The following is a 20,909-nucleotide window of genomic DNA, read 5'->3' as shown; positions in this document are numbered from 1 at the left end:
GAATAAAAATGAATAACTAACCTATCCATGGAAGGTGGTTTTCAAGCCAAACGACATAATGTCTATACCTGTAAGTATAGGAAGCTAACTCACGAGCAATAGAGTTACACTGACGGTTCGTCCAACTGAAGGATAAACCCACCGAGTTTGATATCCCGAATAGTATCAACAAAAGTTTGAATCTCATTCGTGTACTTAACGTTCCCAACCAAGAGATTTCATAGGATTTTGGAATCAGCCTCAACCCAAATAGGGAAGATGTCAGCCTTAAGAGTTATGGAAACACTATTAAATGTAACAATGACTTCAATAAGCTCCATGTGACCCCGTTAGGGACAAATGGTCCTCCATGGCAATCACGTCATCATCGTTCTCATCACGAATAATGGCACTGATACTCATAACTCTTTCAAACCAGGTTGCATTAGAGTTCATATTGAAAGAATCAGGTGGAGGGTCTAATCAGGGGGAGTTCGCATTAACCAAAGAAGCTTGAACCACCTAAGTAGTACCAGACCAATATACTGATCAAAATCTTCAACCAAGAAACAACTCATTGAATCAGGTCAAATTGAAGAAGATGTGACTTTAAAAAACTACCAAATTGCAGAAGCAATAAAAATAAAAATACACAGGTCAAAAGGGTTTAAAATCTCATAAGTCCTACAAAAAGAGAAGCAACATCATAGTATTTTGTATTGATAGGAGGGAGGCATGGGTCTAGAGTTGATAGTTATTTTAGTTATTTTAAAGTAATTTAAACTAAATCATTGATTCACATTAGGGCATAAATTGTTTTTTGTTTTAAAAAACAAAATTATTCATAGACAAAATTGTCACAAGAGCGTTGACTAAATTTTCATACAGTCAAAACGAGTTTTGACTGAGTCAGTTGGAAGAAAAACGAAAAAAATTTCAACGCGAATATATATATCCCATCCTCCTCCTGCCGCCCACTATCGATCACTCACCGATCATCTTGCTCGTTCCGGTCTCGTCCGACGAAGATTTTCCACATCAGTTCACTCTCAAAATCCTCCAGCCGGTAGCTTTCCGCGAGGAAAGGCAGAGCGTTTTGTTCTGATAATCGAATTAGCATTCCGTCTATCGATCAATCGGCGGGCGGCGGACGGGGACGGTGGCAGGAGAAAGAGCGGCAACGAAGTTGGATGAAAGAGACGACGATGGAGATTTGAGGAGAAGGTTTCATGGAGTTTATGGTTTAAGGTGAGAGCGTTTGTTTTGATCTTTTTTTTCAAAAAGTATATATCTATCAAAAGCCTGGCGCTAAATTGAAGGGACCCACGAAGACCGAAGCCCGATTAAGGGCCCTGATTGTAGCGGCGGTGTACTATGCCGATTGCTGCCTTGTCCGAGTAAATTTCAGCGGGACCTTCCTAATCTTCTCTCTCTCCTCTCTCTCTCTCTCTCTTCTCCCTTCTCTATCGGAATCTCTACGGCGGCTGCTTTCCCCCTCATCGTATCCCTCTATCGTTCTCTTTTATTTTATTTTTCAAGGTGTTTGAACGGTGCTGTTTGCCATCGCGAATTATCTTTGTTACTGTTCGATGTGGGTTTGATCGGTCAATGCAGGTAAATGGTTGTCATCAGTTGTCATCTGGAGTTCTATGCTTTTGAATAATTCGATTTTCTCTCGGGGGAACTGCGAGTTCGATTTCTGGGAAGTCGGTGATGAACCCTAGAGGTTTTGCTTGAACTAGGGTTTAGAGCTTGCTTGGTTTGTTAGTTTTGTTTTTGGGAGGGTTTCTGATCTGATCGGTTCAATTCTTGCGACGAATTGTTGTTTTTGTTAATCTCCTGAGACTGGAATCTAGTTTGGGAAACTTCGATCGTTGTCGAGGGGGTAGTACAAAGGTACTGAAAATTGGCCAGGGTCGGTTTTTTTTTTGTTCTGATACTTTAACCACCTGAAAATTATGGTTTTTTAGAATTGAATTTCGTCTTGCTGCCCGCTTTGATTGTGAATGGAACATCATCCCGCTTTTCCCCTTTTCTTCTTCTTCTTCTTCTTCTTCTTCTTCTTTAGGTACATTACCCAAGTTTTCCATTGTCTGTATACAGTTGTCCATGTTCAGGGAAACGTAGTTAGCACTTCAAAGATGTTACTTAATTAACAGGGTTGGAAATAATTTGATGTCATGGTTACTGCAGATAGTTCGAGCTGTTTGCTGCTCCAGAGCTGGATTCTGGAGTCTACAAATAATAGGGAAGCCATTTTCTTTGGGTTTTTGCTCAGTTAGCTTAAAGTGATGGCAGGAAATGTGAGGTTTGAGTCCTCAAACTCAGCTATTCAAGATGAGTTAGCATTTGGGGGGAGCTATGGCAATGCACAGAGGGTGAGCCAGACTAGTAGCAGTTTGGACAGGTCTGGAAACTATCGTGATGGTGGAGAGAGCCGGATGTTTGGTTTGGGTTCTAGTTCATCCCGAGGTATTGTTTCATCCACCGGGGATTCACCCACACTATCTCAGTTTTTATTGTTGGATCCTATAAAGTTAGGAGAGCAAAAGTATCCTCGCTCAGAAGAGTTAAAAAAGGTTCTCGAGATGTCATTTGGGACGAATGTAGACGACAACTCATTTGGATCTGCTCGTTTAAAGCATCCTCTGGCTGTGGAGGAGCTAAAGCGGTTCAGAGCTTATGTCCTGGAATCATCTAATAAGGCTAGGTACTTTACGGTTTTGAATTTTCATATTCACTAGACACAGCATACTTATTTTCCCTCTTCTTTTTATTTGATGTTTTGATGCTGCAATCCTCGGGCATGAGGCCATTGATTGTCTCCAGTTGATTTGCAAACTCCATTATCTCCTCCTTCATAAAGCCTTTTCGTCCAAAAAAGTTTTCATCCAAACAATCTGGGATGAGGATACTGATTTTGATGACCATATATTTTTCAGGGTTAGAGCAAGAAGGATGGATGAATCCTTGCACAAATTGAACAAGTACTGTGATTCCCAGGTCCAAAAGAAGCAAATTCGGAACGAGAGCTTAATGAATGAAAGGCCTGGTGGGCCTAACATGTTGAAGAAGGGAAGTCAGGTTCATCGAAATTCTTCAGATGTTGTGAATCAGAGACTTGAAGACAGGGCAAAAAACAACGTTCTTAACAAGCGGGTTCGGACTTCAGTTGCTGAATTAAGGGTCTGTGAAAATTTTCTCAATCCTTTTACTTCTATTCTAGTTTTCTATATTAATGTGCCTTTGTTTAAAATGTTATCTTTTCATATAATGAAAATTGTGGTGTGCATATCTTTGCTTTGTTCTCATTTTGAAATATTTTCTTTATTTATTTTGGTTAGAAACCAAACTTTCATTTTTTCTTGGGATAGAAATTATGACTTTCATCGAAGAAAAAAAAAAAATGAAAGAATGCAAGAGCATACAAAAAGCCAAACCTACGAAAAGGGTAATCCCACTAAAGAAATGGACTCCAACTGTAGAAATAGTGCCTATTGAATAATTATAAAAAGTCTTTGAAATCAAAGCCTATAGAGAAATATGAAATCTAAAGAGACAAACATCACTAGAATCACTTTTCCCCTCTCTAAATACCCAATCTACTATTCTGCTCCTCCCAAATCACCCATAATAAAGCACATACCCTAGCAGGCCATGAAAAACAACCATTCTCCCACTAGGGTGGAGGGAAGATGAACTCCATGATCATATCACTGAAATCCTTGTGACGAGCATGTGAAAAATCAAATGACTGAAAGAAAAAATCACAAATGGATCTCGCGAACTTGCAACCCTAGAGAATATGGCCTATGGTTTCCTCCGCCTTCCAACAAAGAAGGCAACATAAAGGCCCAACTAAGGAGGGCAACTTCCTCACAAGCGATCTATCGAGAAACCGAGCTTTCATTGAGAAATACGAAAGAACAACAAGGGCATACAAACAAGCCAAACAAGAAATGGGAACTAAATGTAGAAGAAAACTCCAATCCAACGAAATCAAACCAACATCTAGGATTTTCCCTCGATTTTACTTATAATTAGTTTTTTGGTAGTCCTTTTTTTTGGGTACAAATCGTTAGGAAGAAAGTAGTATTACTGGATTATTGGTTAGTCATCACTTATTTAAAATCATTTGCTATTTCTTTTTGAGAAGAGGTTAGCTATGTTTTGTTTTTTTTTGTTTTTTTGTTTAATAATAGAATCAACAACAAATTGAAAGAATACAAGGGCATACAAGAAAACAAGCCCACAAAAACACCCTTCCTAAATAAAAGGTTTCCAACTAAGAACTAAGTATGATGTTACCAAGAGAACAATTGCAAAGATGCTTCAATACCGAAGCCCAATGCGAAACATGAAATCTCAATGAGGCCCAAACTTCACTAGGGTCTCTATTTAGGATTCTAAATGCTCTAATGTTCCTTTCCCCCCAAATATCCCACAACATAGCGCCCAACAAACCACGAATAGCGATCTTTCTCTCTAAAAGGCGGATGGAGGAAGAACTCCCTTAACATCACTCGAATATCCCTTTGGCCAACAATCTATACATCAAACTCCTACTGGAAATGACTCCACACATATCTCGCATATTAACAATCCTAAAAGAGATGATCCAGGTCTTCCTCTACTTTCCAACAAAGGATACAACGGAAAAGGGCTCATTAACGAGGTCATCTTCTCAGCAAGCCTATCTAAAGTATTCACCCGATCAAGCAAAACTTGCCAAGTAAAGAACTTAATTATTCTTCCAGACCACATCAAAGATAAACTCACTAATGGGGGGAGGGATCCACAAACAACCCAAAGAAGAAAGTCTTTCAAGAAAAGCCTTCACTCGTGTTAGGGCTCCAAATACGAATATCACTTCTCCCAACCCTAAAGTTGCCCTCATCTAACAAAGAAAGAAGGGAGACAACCTCCGTCATTACATGATGACGGAATCCAAAAGAAAAGGACAAGGAGTTTTTCAACCAAACTAGGAAATCAGAGATCGAACGATTTTTAAAAGAAGGCAAATGGAAAAATGAGGATATGCAGAACAAAGGGGACTATTCCCCACCCATCGATATTCCCAAAAATACGTGTCCTTACCATCCCTACAATACAAGGATCGAGTGAGAAAAAGAGGGAAGCTCAATTTGTGTGCCTTTAACCCCTTTTGCCACCTAATCAAAGGGATGGGTTCCATGTTTGCTTGCAATGATCCTATGCCACTAGCATTCGGGCTCAAGGGCAAAACACCAAAGCCATTTAGCCGACAAAGCTTTGTTTCAAATTCTTAAATTACCAATCTCCAACCCTCCCTGGTTAACATGGTGCCCAACAACCTCCTAGCTAACCAAATGAGAACCCTTTCCTTCATCCTCCCCTTTCCAAAGAAAATCTCTCATATACTTCTCCAGGTTCTTGCTGACTGAACTTGGAGCCCAAAACAAGGATAAGTAATAAATGGGAATGCTGCTAAGCACTGATCTGATCAAAGTTAGTCTTTTAGCTTTGAAGAAAAAAACCTCTCTTCGATGAAGCTAACCTTTTATGAATCTTATTAGAAATAGGGTCCCAAAAAGACGTAGCCCTCAGGCTACCACCCAGCAGGAGGCCGAAGTAGGATGAAGGGAAGGAGCCAACCTCGCAACCAATCACATCCATCCATCTCCTCAGCTTATCTTGATTGCAATCAATACCCAAGATCTGGCACTTGCTCCTATTAATTTTCGGCCCTGACATTGCCTGAAAAAACCCCACCATGTGGTTAAGGATCAAGAATGAATCTGTTAGTGACCAAAGCAGAGATTTAATGGAGAGCAAAGACTAATTGAATAATGGTCTGATTTCTGGTTTTTGGTAATTTGGGAAAAGTGAAGCAATGGCCTTGTTAGAGAGATGTTGCAATTTCAGGTGTTTTTGGAGTACAGTTCACTTTGTGGCCCTATATGGTCTTTAGATACAAAGGACAATTTTAATTTGATAAGAATAGTATTAAGAAAATACGCTATCTAATTAAGTCCTTGAAACAAACTATTAATTGGGACTTCCTAGAGGTCTTCTATCATAACGTTTCCTTTTTTTTTTTTTTGGGGGGGGTATCTTGTTATTGTTATTTAGTTATTTCTGTAATTTGGAGATGGGAGCACTTGAAGACATGTAGAGCAACTTTGGAGTGTGTTTGGAGTATTACATGTTACGTGGCTTCTTTATGACCTTCCATTAGGAAGAATTCTTTAAGGGCCAATGGTCAAGGTAGATAATTGGAGGGCTTAGAAGGAATGGATTCGAACCACGATTGTCACCGACTTAAAATTTACTATTCTTAAAGTTTTCCTGGCAGCCATATGTTGTAGGGTTGAATGGTGGCTCCATGAAAAAAGTTGAGCCCATGCACATTCTGGCTTGGTCCCTCGTGAATGTAAAGGGGAAAAAAAAGAAGAGGAACTCCTATAACATCCCCATTCTCCTTTGTCTCTGAAAACCAATGATTAACCAGATATTCTTTTACAGTTTTTGAGTGGGGTTGGACATCTAGTGACGTGATATGTGTCATTACTTTTTGATAGAAATGAAGTGTTTGAATATAACCACCTCAATTTAGGTACTGCTTTAATTCAATTTAGGTATTACTTTATATAAGTGAAAATGAAGTTTCTTATCAAAGGGAAAAAGAATTGAAAGGTTAAACATGTGGTGTTGGGAAACATGAATCAGTAGAACTTCTGAGAAGTCACAAAATAGTATGATTAATATTAGACATTACTTTCATGCTGCAAAGTTCTGAGAGGTGTCCTTTCAGTGAGTGTCAAGCGATGGATCTTCATGCGAAATCTAATGGTAAATCCTTGTTAACTGCATTCTCAAAGTTTTCAGAGGACTCCTTTCCTATAATTGAAATTTCTTATTGCTGTTCAGAATTTTCTTGAGCCCCATTCTTCAGCTTCTACACGTTTACTGTCATGTAGATGTACCTATTTTTCTTTCAATTCATTTTAGTTGGATATTTCTTAGACTTAGACTGCGTGTGTTATTTTATATTGTTTTAACTTTTTAATAGGCCGAAGGTCGGATTAACAATGTTACAAGGCAGCCTCCTCCCTTGGGGAGAGAGAGAGATTTGCTGAGGGATGGAGGTGAAGCTTCTGATCTAGTTGAAGAAAAAATTCGCAAACTTCCTACTGGAGAATCGTGGGACAGAAGAATGAAAAGGAAACGGTCTGTGGGTACAGTTTTAAACAGACCCTTGGATGGTGAAGGAGAGCTTAAACGTGTCATGCTTCATAAGCTGAATAATGAGCCAGGACTGCAATCATCTGAGTCCCAAAGTGTCAGGTGATTTACTTCATTGTTACCATGTATTTCTTTACTTGTTATTAATTGGACGGATCTTGTACAATCCAAAGATGAGAAATCTAGCTAGGATAATGTTAGTAATGTTCTATAACTTGCAAGGTTGTATCATGTATGCTAACCTTGTTTTTTCTTTGTTCTGTTTTTTTTTTTTTTAAAAAAATCTCTCCTCTCTCTCTCTCCTTTTCCCAATAACAGTCAATTTATCTTCAAATTGGCCTTTTGAGATTGTTTGAAGATGAGTCTAAAATTTATTTTTTTTAAAAAAATAAATCTCAACCTTTTATGAATCTCCCACGTAGAATGATGTTATCACTTGTCAGTAACGTTCTATAAGTTATAACTAGCAAGGATGTATGCTGATCTTGAATTTTTTATATATTTTTTTCCAAACAACAACTAAGTCATCATTGGAATTGACCTTTTGAGATTGTTTGGGAGATGAGTTTAGAATTGATTTTTGTTTGAAGGTAAGTCTCAGCCTTTTATGAACCTCTCAATATCAACTTCATTAAGAAAATGTTGCCATGTGTCTAAATATTAACTTGTTATATTGCTGAATCTTGTTCAATCGACTGCTGTCATGTCATCTTTCAGTTGGTTCTCAATTTAAGTCGTCTCTTTATTTAAAAAATATTGTCCACTTCAATTTTGGGAAACTCGTGCTTTTGTGACTAATTTATACTTTTGAGCACAATTGAAGCTGTTTTATTTTGGAAAATAACGAGCCTGTGTACCATGACTTTAATTGCATATGGTCTCAAACTTTAAAAACCTTTCCGTAGTATCTCTATAAAACAATTGTTTACTGCAGATGGTATTGATGTGGCTTGTGTTCCCGTCTTTCTAAACAATGAGATGATTTGGAGTGGATCTCCCTTTACTCTTCTTTTCCTAACCTTGGATGACCCAATTCTTTGTGTGAGACTAGTCCATTTCTTTTATCGGAAGTACCAAGAAAAATGTTGTAGCACTCAGATCTTTAGTTACAGAAATTTAAAGGGAAACATCGAACCTAGCCAGTTCAAACCTTCTTCAAGAACTGTCTATCCTTCTATAAACTCTCCTATTTCTCTAAGTGAAAGGTTTCCTAAGACTGCAAAAAGTAATCAACCTGTCAAGGACCTCCTGTCTTTAGAATTAGAGTTAGCCACACATTCTTGATTATAGACTGATATGACCTGCAACAAGCGATTTACCCAGCAAAAACTCTGCAAAATCATCCAAATTGTACCTGGAAACTGACATCACGTGTTTGTTTCCTCCTCTTGTAGTGTCTTAACTGATTTTTTTTTGTAAATATTTTCGTAATATCCTTTTGTAACTCTTGAGCAGATTTGAGTTAGTAGCCCTTTTTCTGGTGTTGGTATTAATTAAATTGTTTCTGACCCCTCTTCCCTCACCAGCAAAAGGGAACATTTTGAAGTAGAGTAGTTAGTTATGTGGCATGCACTTATGCACTTGTTGATGTAGGTTTGAAGAATTTTAATTTAAGTCATATTATGTGCATTTTCAATTCTATCTTTATGAAAGAACATGTTACTTATTTCATGGACAGTTCCTTCTATGTATTGCAATCTTTACTTTTTCTTTTCTTTACCTGAAATATTCAATTTATTGGAAACTGGACAGGATACTTATTGGACATGAGTTATTTCATTATCATTATCTGTATATTCATGCTATAAGATGGATAAACGTTGAAATATGATGACTATTGCAGATCAGGTTCTTCTAGCGGTATTAGTGGCATAAACAAGTGCGATGGAAGTTCTTTGCCTACCAGTTCAAGCGTGCGTATTATTCCCAAGGCTGAGCCTGAAAAAAAGCCCACAATTAATAGGGATTCTACTGGTGGACAAGGAAAGGACCGACTACTAGTTAAAGGAAATAACAAGTATGTCGTTTATTTTAGTCTACTATGATTGGTGCTATTTTCTATGATAAGGAACGGTATTATATAGAAACAAATACTGTCTTCATGTTCTTTCATTTACACCTTGTGGGCCAATCTTCTGCAACATTGGTCATGTGCTCCCCATCTTCATTTCAGAGGCACCTTCCAATTGTTGCTTGGTGACAATTTCAAACAAAAAGGGAAGGCGTTGTGGACATATGGAAGCTTTCTTGGGGAAGTTGGACTGGAAATAAAGTGTTAGGAACCCTCCTAACAAGAACAGTACTCAAGAATATAGAATAAATTCAAGGGCAACTCAATTATAGAAATATAGGAAAATGTATTGAAATATGCTATAAACTCACAAACAAAATAACAAGATAAACCCTAGCCTTTCGAGAGGCTAGTCTCTCCCAAATTCCCCAAAGGAAATTCCCACCAAATTCTTCACACCTTCTTACCACTCTCACTCCTTCTATTTATAGCCATATTCATTAACTTCCTATCTAATTACTCTTATACCCCTTATTAATACCAATACTAATATTCTCCTAATAGTCCTACTATTTCTATACTAGGGGCCTTAAAATACTCCGCCCTTCGAAGACACCTTGTCCTCAAGGTGTGCTTACAAAACACAATCACAAAATTGGACAACCTTTTTTTTTTTTTTTTTTTTTTTTTTTTTAGTCTGCTCTTCAATCTTGAAAGAGGAATTCTTCTCTTCAGCTTTGGAAAGCTATTGGATCCAATTAGTTCCCTTAACTTCAGCCCATAGCCCAGAATCATCCTTCTTTAGCCCATAGAGCAGCCCAAGAAAAGGAGCTCCCTTCTTCCTTAGCTTTTGACTTGTGCTGAGCCCCACATTTAGAAGAAAATTGTTCCACTTCAGCAGCATAAAAAATCTGCCCTAGATTACTTCTAGAGCAAAGCAAGAATTGGGCTTCTTTACCAATTCCCAGCCCATAATCCCAACCAAAATTAATGCTGCCTTTTCTCCAACTGCTGGCCCATCGCCTGACCAAAAAAAAAAAAAAAAAGGCTCCATAAAACGAAATGGACCCAAAAGCCCTTGCTGGCTTGCAGAAAATATTGGGCTTCTCCCACCAGCACATTAACCCACACCTTTTCTTCAGCCTTGGAAGGATAATGGGCTTCTCCTTGTACTTCAGCCCATGAACCAGACTCATGGATAATGCTGCAACTTCTTTTAACACCTGATCTCACCACCTGACACTTCACGTGGGCAGGGATTAATTTTCCCACCACCTCAAGAAAACTGGAGCAGTCCCAAGCCTTCATCTCCCTCCATCGCCAACAACCTTCCTCTGCACATTTCAGCAACTTCACCCTCTTCTTTTTCTTCATCCTCGACAACCTCCACCCTTGCTGCTGTATAATACCACCCCCAACTTTTTTCATCTTCAACGCCGTTCTTCCTTCTTCTGGAATCTACCATCCGATGACAATGCTCCAATTGTTTGGCCATTCTTCTCCACCGCACGGAAACTCGACTCCCACTTCTGTAATTCGACGGAAGTTATTTGCTAATGCTTGTCCCACCATCTTCCTCTGCATTTCTTTTTTAACACAAAACTTAGTATTTATCCCAAGAAAGATGATTGGCATTGAGCAACACCCATTACATAGTGCCACTAGGGTTAAGTTAATCCCATGGGTGTTGTAATTCCATGTCGGGTCGGGTCTTGGATCCAATAACAACCTGGCCGAAAACCCATCTTTTAAATCTCTGACATTTCCTTCTTTTGTAGGAGAATGGGCCTCACCAAGCTGTTTAATATTGGCCCATTACCAGAGAACCTAACAAGGCCCAACCCAAATGTAACCACCTTGCTTCCAGAATTTTCTTTCCTCTCACTGCGCACGTATGAGGCAAATTTCCTTCCCCCAATTTATCTTTCATAAAAATGGCGTGTGTTTCCTAGCCTAAGCTCCAACTCCGTTCGTAGCTTCATCTTCGTTTGTGCCTTCACTTGCCACCAGCGAGAGCCTCCAATTGATCTCCATTTTCCTTTAATTTCCTTCTCTGACCACCACAACTCAACCTCGTCTTCCATGTCCAGTACCTCTGATCTCATCGTCCTCCCACTGTCTTCGACTTGCACAATCGTTAACGAGTCCTTCTGTTGTCGCCGCTTCGTTCGTCGACCACTTTGCCATCTCAGCCAATCAACCGCCGGCATCTTCTTCCTCCGCTGCAGCCAATCGTCATCTGCTTCTCTGAACCATAACTGTTTCTTCACCTGAGTCTTCATCTCCGACCACGTTGTTGTCCCTCGTTTCTCCTTGCGCTTGTTTCCAGGTTTTTCTGTCGGTATTTTTCTCTTACTCTCATTCCTTCGCCTCTCTAACTTGTTGCCCTTCGATAAGTTCTCTCTTTGTTTTTTCCAATCCATTCTCATGAATATACTTCTATGTCTTCGTTCACTCTCTGATTTCTTCTTCACCGTCCTCGTTCAAACTCTCCTTCCTATCGAGCCCGTACTGACTCCATTGCCTTGCACCACAAACTTATTTGGAATTAGGCCATCAACCATTTTCGGACCACTATTGGTTTTGCTTGCCACTACCAACTCGAAAATCTCATCTCGATTTTGCTTTTCTCTCGAATTTTCGTGCAATATCTCCTTCGGTTCTTCTTCTTCCGCCATTTTGCACTCATTATTTGCCATCCATTTTTGTGCTTGCTCCCATGTCCATAGAGTTTCTCCTCTTTCTGCTGCCTCCCGTTTGCGATCTTTTGTCCATTTACTCAGCCACTCCCATGTCCATGATTCTTCTTCCCCCTTTGCCAAATAAAATAAAAACAGTACCCAAGAAAGAACGGCTTTGATACCAATTTGTTAGGAACCCTCCTAACAAGAAGAGTATTCAAGAATATATAATAAACTCAAGGGAAATTCAATTATAGAAATATAGGAAAATGTATTGAAATATGCTATAAACTCACAAACAAAATAACAAGATAAACCCTAGCCTGGCTAGTCTCTCCCAAATTCCCCAAAGGAAATTCTCACCACATTCTTCACACCTTCCAACCACTCCCACTCCTTCTATATATAGCAATATTCACTATCTAACTTCCTATCTAATTACTCTTTACCCCTTACTAATACCAATACTAATATTCTCCTAATAGTCCTACTATTTCTATACCAGGGGCATTACATAAAGATTAAAATTTCATACAATTTTTTTCCTGTGCGTGCTTGGTGCTTATTGTAGGACTTCCTTTTGTTGCTCTCTCCCTAAGGGTCTTGGTCCAAGGAGTTGGGGAGTGTGGAGTTGTAATTCTACTCCTTGTTTGGCCAAGGAGTTACTGGGCCCTACGACTAAAAAACATCAATTTTATGTTTTATTAACTCTATATACAACTTCCTGAACTTCACAACTCTACTTCTTGCCCCAAATGCCCCCTTAGTTTCCACGACAAATTAGAAAGGTGCTGTTTCTGAAAATAACTTCACAAGTGATTTGTGCTTTGCTGCAATTGAAGTTTGGACTTCTGATTTTTTACTTGCATATTTTGAGTAGTTAATGTTATAGTTAGTTACTGGGCCCTACGACTAAAAAACATCAATTTTATGTTTTATTAACTCTATATACAACTTCCTGAACTTCACAACTCTACTTCTTGCCCCAAATGCCCCCTTAGTTTCCACGAAAAATTAGAAAGGTGCTGTTTCTGAAAATAACTTCACAAGTGATTTGTGCTTTGCTGCAATTGAAGTTTGGACTTCTGATTTTTTACTTGCATATTTTGAGTAGTTAATGTTATAGTTAGCAAGATTTCATATGTTATTTCTGATTGATGTTAAATTATCATCAGATTAAATGTTCGTGAAGATAATCATGGAGCTGGTCCTTATTCACTGGCAAAAGGAAAGGGTTCAAGGGCACCCAGGTCTGGCTCTAGTAATGCTGGAAGTTCATCTCCTAATCTTTCACGTATGTCTGGAGCTCTTGATGGCTGGGAACAACTTCCAAGTTCTAATAAATTTCAATCAGTAAATGGGGCTAACAATCGCAAGCGTCCCATGCCCAGTGGATCTTCTTCTCCTCCCATGGCTCAATGGGTTGGCCAGAGGCCACAGAAAATGTCCCGTACTAGAAGATCTAATCTATTATCACCTGTTTCAAATCATGATGATGTGCAGGGGTCTGAAGGTTCTCCTTCAGATTTAGGTGGTAGAATGGCTTCACCTGTGACAGGTGGTTCATTTCTTGCAAGGAACTTGTCTATTGGTAGTCAACAAGCTAGGGTGAAACAGGAAGTCGTGTCATCTCCTGCCAGGTTATCTGAGAGTGAAGAATCTGGTGCTGGTGAAAATCATGACAGTCAGTTGAAAGAGAGGGGATCGGTGAATGGGGAACCAGAAGAAAGAATGTTGGTTTCTGCTGCTCAGAACAATATTCCTAACATATTTCATTCGGTCAAGAACAAAGTACTTGACAAAGAAGAAATTGGGGACTGTGCTAGAAGACAGGGAAGGAGCGGTAGAGGTTCATCATTTTCAAGGGTTTCTGTTTCACAAGCGAGGGAGAAACTGGAGACTCCAACTTTGACTAGACCACTTAAAAGTGCAAGGCTTGGTTCCGAGAAAAATGGAAGGTGATAGATTTGCCAATATTTCTTTTCTCTTTCATTATTTCTTTTCGATAATCTTTATCTTATTGATATATAATACCATTCAGCAAGTCAGGTCGTCCCCCACTGAAAAAGTTATCTGATCGTAAGGCCTTCACCCGAGTTTCACAAACATCAGCTGGTGGTTCCCCTGATTGTACAGGTATGTTATCTTTGATTCACATGGTGTTTAATAGTGCGTTTCTCCTAGAAACAGGGTACTAACTCTGTATGGTAGTTTTAATGGTAAAATTCTTTAGTGTCTAACATGAAGTGTCCTACTTCAAATTACCTGTTTTCAGTTAGAAGCTTTTTACATGACACAACATTCTTTTTGCAAGAAATGTAGGAGTATACTTATGAGTGGGGAGAAAGCATAATTGTGGTGGGTAGGACTTGAAGTTCTACTTAATAGCTGTATGAAAATATTCTTCCAGTGCAGCAATTTTATAAATGCTACAAAATAGTAGGTTTGGGTATATGTAGGCTTTAGGTATTGAGCGGACATTTGGTTCCTATGAAAAAAAAATGTCTTCAGTTGAGATGATAGTTCTTATAATGATATTGTTCTACTTCTCCTAGAAAGGAAGATTTTAGTTTTACCCACACTTGCAATGTAATGATGTGAAACATGAGCGTGAAGCTATATGAATATTCTTCCAGTGCTTTATTTTGTTGAAAGCTACGATATGTTTTTGTTTAGAGTTTAGATATATGCCATAAGTATTGACTAGACTTTCGTTTTCTCTGAGAAGAAAATTTATCTAGTTGGAATAATAATTTCAATAATGTTATCATTCTTCTTTCTTTTCTTAAGAGGAAGATAAAGTTTAACCTGTGTGTGATATGCTGACATGAAACATGATAATGAGCTTTAGAAGTGGGAATTGAAAATTATTGTAAGAAGGTTATTATTTATTGTTCAGTTTCTGCATGTCCATTGAGATGGCGAATGGATGTATATCTGAATTGGATTCACTTCCTAAATGTTACACGTGCATTATTATTCTTATGCATGGTTTATAGGTGAATCAGATGATGACCGTGAAGAGCTCTTAGAAGCTGCAAATTATGCTTGTAATCCGAGCTGTATGTGTCCCTCTTCAAATTTTGAATCTCTTCATGGGAAAGAATGTCTAGTGTGTGTATTGTATGTATCAATGTCTAGTGTGTTATTCTTTTTTATTTTTCCTATTGCAGATGTTTGCTGTTCTAGTGCGTTCTGGTGGAAAATGGAATCTTTATTTGCTTCCCTCAGCCAAGAAGATGAATCCTTTTTGAAGCAGCAGGTAAGAACTATTATATTCTGTTTTACGGCTAACATCAGTAGATCGCAATTTCACTAAAAGATACTCTTAAATTATAAGAACTATAATATTCTATTAGTGAACATCAGTAGTTCTCAATATCACTAAAAGACATTCTTAAACTATTATTGAACTTAATCTGCAAAATCTGCAGATATCCCTCGACAAGAATGATGAAAGCTTCTCTGAAGTATTGGACCATGAGAACACAATTTCGGTATGTGTCTGGATTTTCGTAGCATATATAAATTATTCAGAATTGAAGGTTTTTAGTTGGCAGAAAATTTAGGTGAAGATATTGGGTTTATAAAGAAGTTAATAGAGAATCATTAAGATAATAAAGAAGTTAATAGAGAATCATTAAGATAATTTTGAACTTTGGGTAATGTACTGGGAGTTGCAAATATCTTTACTTCTTTGGTGCATTCACAAATCTTGATTGATTACCTAATGATGTTGTAGGTGCTAGCTGCTAGGGCTGGTAAATTTCTTGAGATAGTAGGGATGATAATTAGGGAAGTAAATGCATCATATAGTGTGAACCCTACCGTTTCAACGTTAAACTTTGGAAAGCTATTATTTGTTCCATCAATTTTTTTAATGGAAGCTTGGTTTTTGAATTAGAAAAAATCATGGACATTAAATATGCAGTGTTCCATTTTTCAAACTCTCTGAGGTGCTTGTTTAACTAAATATAGCCTGTCGAAGTAGTTCTTTTCATCTTTCCTACAGTCATTGTGTGTATTCCTTTACTTGTTTTGGGGAAATATTCTAAAATGAAGGAGCACACATAAAAAGAAAAAAGAAAAAAAGAAAAAAATCTGTCTATATAATTATTTTCTTTTCCTCACGTGTATTTTCTCAGGGTGCTGTTGGGGCAGAGGAAGATTTATCACCTCAAGCACTTGGTTCGGGAAGAAAAAGCCAATTGTCAATTAATCAAAGCGAACCACAAAGTATGCCTAGAAATGTTGATCAAGTTGATGAAGCTGAAGACTTTGTTACTTTAAGTGGAAAATTAGAATCAGAAAAGAGGAAAGTCATTACTCCACTTTACCAAAGAGTATTATCAGCTTTGATAGTTGAAGATGAAATGGAGGAGTTCCAAGAAAGTAGAGGGACAAATATGTTCTCACAATATGGGGGAGATGACTTTTCTGGTGTTCTGCATCCCTCTGTTGATGTTGAGCCTGGAAATTCCGTTGGAATGGCCTTAGAATCGGAGTTGGATCTAAGAACTCAGCAAATTGCTGGTTGTAGATTTTCTTGCAATGGGAGATCAAGGCGTGACAGTCAGTTGTTTAATGCTGATGTGCATCAAGAAGATCATGGATATCAACCATTAAACAACGGATACTTCCCCGAACTTCACGAAAATGGTCTTGATGGACCACTAGGCATGCATTTGAAGGAGTCTAATGTCTCTGTCTTTAATTGCCAGTATGAACAGATGTCTGTAGAGGATAGACTCATGCTGGAGCTCCAGAGTATTGGATTGTGTCCAGAGACAGTGGTATGTATTTCGGGATTTAGTTTGTGCCATGTATACTTGTCTGGGTAGTTGCCTTATTCTTTCTACTCTTCAATGGCATCTTTCTTAGCCTGACCTAGCAGACGGGGAAGAGGAAACTATGAATCAAGAAATTCTTGAATTAGAGAAGAAACTTAACCAACAGGTTGCAATGTTCTCTTCATAATGCCTTTTATGTTTTTGAATTTAGGTGTCCTTAAGATCTTGTTGTGCAATCTTCTTTGGCATTTCTAAGCTTTATATTTGGTGCTAATGTATTAACTTATGCTTCATAGGTTGTTAGAACAAAAATTCATGGAAACAAAATAATCAAAGCAATTGAGGAAGGCAGAAAAACAGAAGAACGGTGTGTTTTCAGTTACTTGGATCTCTGCTTCTATCTTTAACCCACATATAGCAACATGATTATTGATTGTGAGAATTTTCTTTTTCTTATTATAACCTTGTAGGTTCCGTGAACAGTTTGCAATGGACCGGCTTGTTCAGTTGGCTTGTTTAAAGCAGTTGGTATGTGAAGATATAGAATATTTATGCTTAGTTATTTCTGTTATCCCTTTCATTGGCTTATATTCATGCAAATGTTTTCGCACAGTCCTTTTCCAGTTTTTCCCTCTTAGTCAAGGTTGATAGAAAATGGTCTCCTGGTATTGTATGTTTTTCTTCTTGGAAATAAGGCCCTTTATAATTTTCAAGGCATATTTTCTTTTGGGGGAAAACTGAGTTCCTGGAGTAGGGAAGTAAAAAATTTTATTTTCTTTGCGATGCTTCCAATTAGCCGATTATATTGCTAACTGTAATATAACAGTTGTTAACAGTTCTAGCTAAACTGATAGCAAAGAAGTGTTATCCAACTACTATTACCAACCAACTTGTACAGGGAATGCTTATAATTCGAATTACAGTCTATGTCACATCTGCATAGGCATCAAGGTTCACCCTTCCAGTTGACCAAGTGTCACTCCCAAACAATATTCTCTTTTCAAACAATTGGAGAGCTTTCTGTAATCTTTGTTGGTCTCGGCCATTTTTATATTTCATTATTTAGATGTAATGCTTGCCGTATACATTTGCGAATCCATTTGTCAAGAGAGCTGTTGAAAGAAACCAGGACAGCAAAGAGCTAAGATGACTTTATCGAGAAAGACTACTTTTGTCTTTTAGGCCAAGAGGTTATAGAGAAATAAAAAGTAATCTGGAAGGCCCAAGTCATCTGGAAGGGAGTAAGAGCTTGAGTCTCACCTCACAGAAGATCTTTCCAGAAACTGTGGATGAGGGGGAACCAACAAGAAAATGTAGTTCTCTTTACTAGATACCAAACTCAAAAGGAAAAATACAATAAGAACGATACAAAAGTTAAACGGAAGAAATATATGCATTCCAGTTCAAACAAATGTCCTGAATGGAATAATTAGCAAAAACTTTGGATTGTAAATGGTAGACTAAGGCCCTTTAAAAATGAGTGTAGAGAACAGTTTCCAGCCCAACGTCATTGAGAGTATAGACAAATTTAGTCCAACATTATTCTTCAAAGCACATCCTTTTCTAAATGAAGCTTTTAGAGGCATTTGGATAAGAGAGATTCTTTGCTTCAGATTGCTAATTCCTTGGCCTCCCTATCAAGGGAAAATTGAACTTTGGTGCAATGAATAGCACCCACCTTTAAACTCGCAGAGGGCGATATTTTGAGCCCTGCCTTCTAATTATTTAAAGGTTTAGCTTCAGTCAGACCGTTTCAGTTCAAGTCATTTGGTTCGGTCTTCATTCCAGTTTAGTTGGACCCGTTCAGTGAAGTTTAGACAAACCAATTTCAATTTAAATTCGGTTTAATCAGCCAAGTTTGGTTGAGTTAATTCAGTTCAGTTCGTTATGGTCTGGTTCAGTTTAGTCCTGGACTCATTTGGTTCATTTGATTTGGTTTGTTTGATTGCTTTAGTTCACTTTGCGTTTGTGGATTTATGTTCCATTTTCAAATCAATTGTTTGAGGGTTTTTTTTTAGATCTCTCAACGAGATTTTTTTCTAGTCCAAAAGTTCTTGTTTGTTCTTTGTAGGTTTTGTGATAGATCTCTATATGAGGATTTATGTTTCTAGCCCAGAAGGTTCTTGGTTTCACTCTTCGTGGGTTTCTGTTTTAGCCTAGAAGTTCTACGTGTTTTGGTTCTTCGTGGATTTCTAATTCTATCCCAAATCTGCTGATTTGATTCGGAAGTTATCTTTGCAAACTCAAGTTCGCCAATCTACCACCTTTAGGGTTTATTCCTAATTATTTTATTTTCCATTATTATTTCTTTTTTGGTATTTTGCATTTATGTATTTTCCTTTATTAGTTTATTGATGTCTATTTATTCACCTAGTAGAAGGTTGATTACATACTTTGAATTATCCTGATTTATTCAATAATATACAAATTAACAATACATATTTAGAAACACCACTTTCATAGTGGGGTAACGGAACAATGTTCCTGATTGGGATGGGATGGGATGGGATACACCTTTCATGAGACTTCCAATCATGAGATGTTAGTTTATCATCGTGTATACTTGGCATGGATTTATTTCTGCAAATTAGTCTGCCTTGAAGATGAATATGGAATGTGATGTTTTGAAACAGAACAGATTTTTTTTTTCCTTTTATTTGATTGAGTACTCTCTTGGAAGTATTAAACTGGTGTTGCAGTCTATTGTAAATTTTAAATAGCTCAAATTCATTTATTAACTCACTATTTTACCAATATGATAGGCCACTCGAGGCAGTAGTGCTGCGAAATTGGGGATCCCCAAGGTGTCAAAACAAGTGGCTTCAGCTTTCATGAAAAGAACTCTTGCTAGGTGTCGAAGATTTGAAGATACACAAAAAAGTTGCTTCAGTGAACCTGCACTTCGGGACATTTTAACACGACCTTCTAACCGAATTGATACAGATGTTATGAATGGTAATGGTTCAATTGTTTCCAATTAGTTAACTCATAAAACAGAAGCTTTAATCCCTTACGTTTTCCTTTTTTTTTTTAGTGTCTTGTGGAACTTAAATATTTTATTTATTCCTCAAAAAAAGAAACGGAAAAGACAATAACCAAATGGGTTATATATGGTGGTTGAGCAACAATAGGGTCCATGAATTTGTCCAAATGGTTTTTCTTTGCTTCATGCAGACCTCTGCTATAACGTCAAAGAAGTTAATCAATGTTTTCATCTCGTAAGCTTGGTTCTTAACTATGGCCTACCACTGCAGGTTCCTGTTCTGGTGAAGCTTATCACAATGGTGTGCAGAATCATAAAAGTGGAAGGGGATTGCTTCATTCTTCTGATCAGGATTTCACCCGAACTGGGCCTATAGTGAATAGAGGGAAGAAGAAAGAGGTGTTACTGGATGATGTAGGAAGTGCTTGCATGAGAGTTGTATCAACCGTGGGTAACAATTCATTAGGTGGAGCTAAGGGGAAAAGAAGCGAGAGAGAAAGGGATAAAGATATGTCAGCTAGATTATGTGTTACCAAAGCTGGGCGTTCATCTGCTGGGGACTTTAGGGCTGAGCGTAAAGCAAAAACAAAGCCCAAGCAGAAGACAGCTCAGCTATCTCCTGCAGGAAATAGACCTCTAGGCAAGTTAACGGATGGAACTTATTCTGATAACCCTGCAAGTAGGATTTCCAATGAAATTGCCAATGGCAGCACAAAAAAGGAATTTTCCGTGGTATTGCCCCTTAATAATGCTACTGAGGACTCATCGAAGGAAATTAGTGAATGTACAGATTTCACAAACCTTCAGTTACATGATTTAGATTCAATAGAGTTAGGTGTGGGTAATGAACTTGGTGGCCCTCAAGATCTCGATTCTTGGTTGAACATTGATGAGGATGGATTACAAGATCATGATGCAGTGGGCCTTGACATACCCATGGACGACCTCTCTGAGTTGAATATGCTTTTATAGTGATTGTACAGTGTACCTTTTTTTCCCCATTCATTGGGGTCTTAGAATTCTATACTTTAGTTGGGTGGGGAGCTCTCATGTATAAGTTAAGCCTCTGACAGATTGGCATTTGCTATCACTGTCATTCAATTCTTTCACTTTGGGTTGGGGGTGGGGGGAGGATGAGTTCATAATTGTTCATGTAACCAGATAACTTATTTCATATGCAAACAAAAGAATTTTCTCGGAAGACTTGTCAATGATGTTCTTTTCTGTTCATTTTTTTTTAC

The 20,909-nt window shown here is 38.0% G+C and overlaps 1 protein-coding gene and 1 long non-coding RNA gene across 4 annotated transcripts; one reads left to right on the top strand and one right to left on the bottom strand.

The window, feature by feature from the left end:
* Positions 1-226: 226 nt before the first annotated feature.
* Positions 227-1,103, bottom strand: LOC150036715 (uncharacterized). The gene is made up of 2 exons (XR_016529275.1): positions 972-1,103; positions 227-501 (listed from the first exon to the last, which is right to left on the bottom strand). It is a non-coding gene; the product is annotated as an uncharacterized LOC150036715 (long non-coding RNA).
* LOC120076808 (uncharacterized) lies at positions 840-20,869 on the top strand. Of its 3 annotated transcripts, none has more exons than XM_039030728.2 (16): positions 840-1,227; positions 2,173-2,689; positions 2,922-3,165; positions 7,031-7,305; positions 9,047-9,220; positions 13,071-13,853; positions 13,937-14,031; positions 14,895-14,957; positions 15,069-15,157; positions 15,330-15,392; positions 16,041-16,688; positions 16,777-16,851; positions 16,982-17,052; positions 17,156-17,213; positions 19,448-19,640; positions 19,940-20,869. In XM_039030728.2, exons 2-16 carry the CDS (start codon positions 2,271-2,273, stop codon positions 20,638-20,640), a joined length of 3,951 nt encoding a protein of 1,316 aa, XP_038886656.1. In that variant the 5' UTR covers positions 840-1,227; positions 2,173-2,270; the 3' UTR covers positions 20,641-20,869. The 3 variants fall into 3 exon arrangements, with proteins under 3 accessions (XP_038886656.1, XP_038886655.1, XP_038886657.1); XM_039030727.2 differs by lacking the exon at positions 840-1,227 and adding an exon at positions 1,300-1,593; XM_039030729.2 differs by lacking the exon at positions 840-1,227 and adding an exon at positions 1,300-1,875.
* Positions 20,870-20,909: the final 40 nt, after the last annotated feature.

This window comes from Benincasa hispida, chromosome 4 (assembly GCF_027475165.1).
Source record: "Benincasa hispida cultivar pf3 chromosome 4, pf3_genome.v1.1, whole genome shotgun sequence".
NCBI lineage: Eukaryota > Viridiplantae > Streptophyta > Magnoliopsida > Cucurbitales > Cucurbitaceae > Benincasa > Benincasa hispida.
The sequence above is the reverse complement of the archived record's forward strand: the minus strand, read 5'-3'. Positions and strand labels throughout refer to the sequence as shown.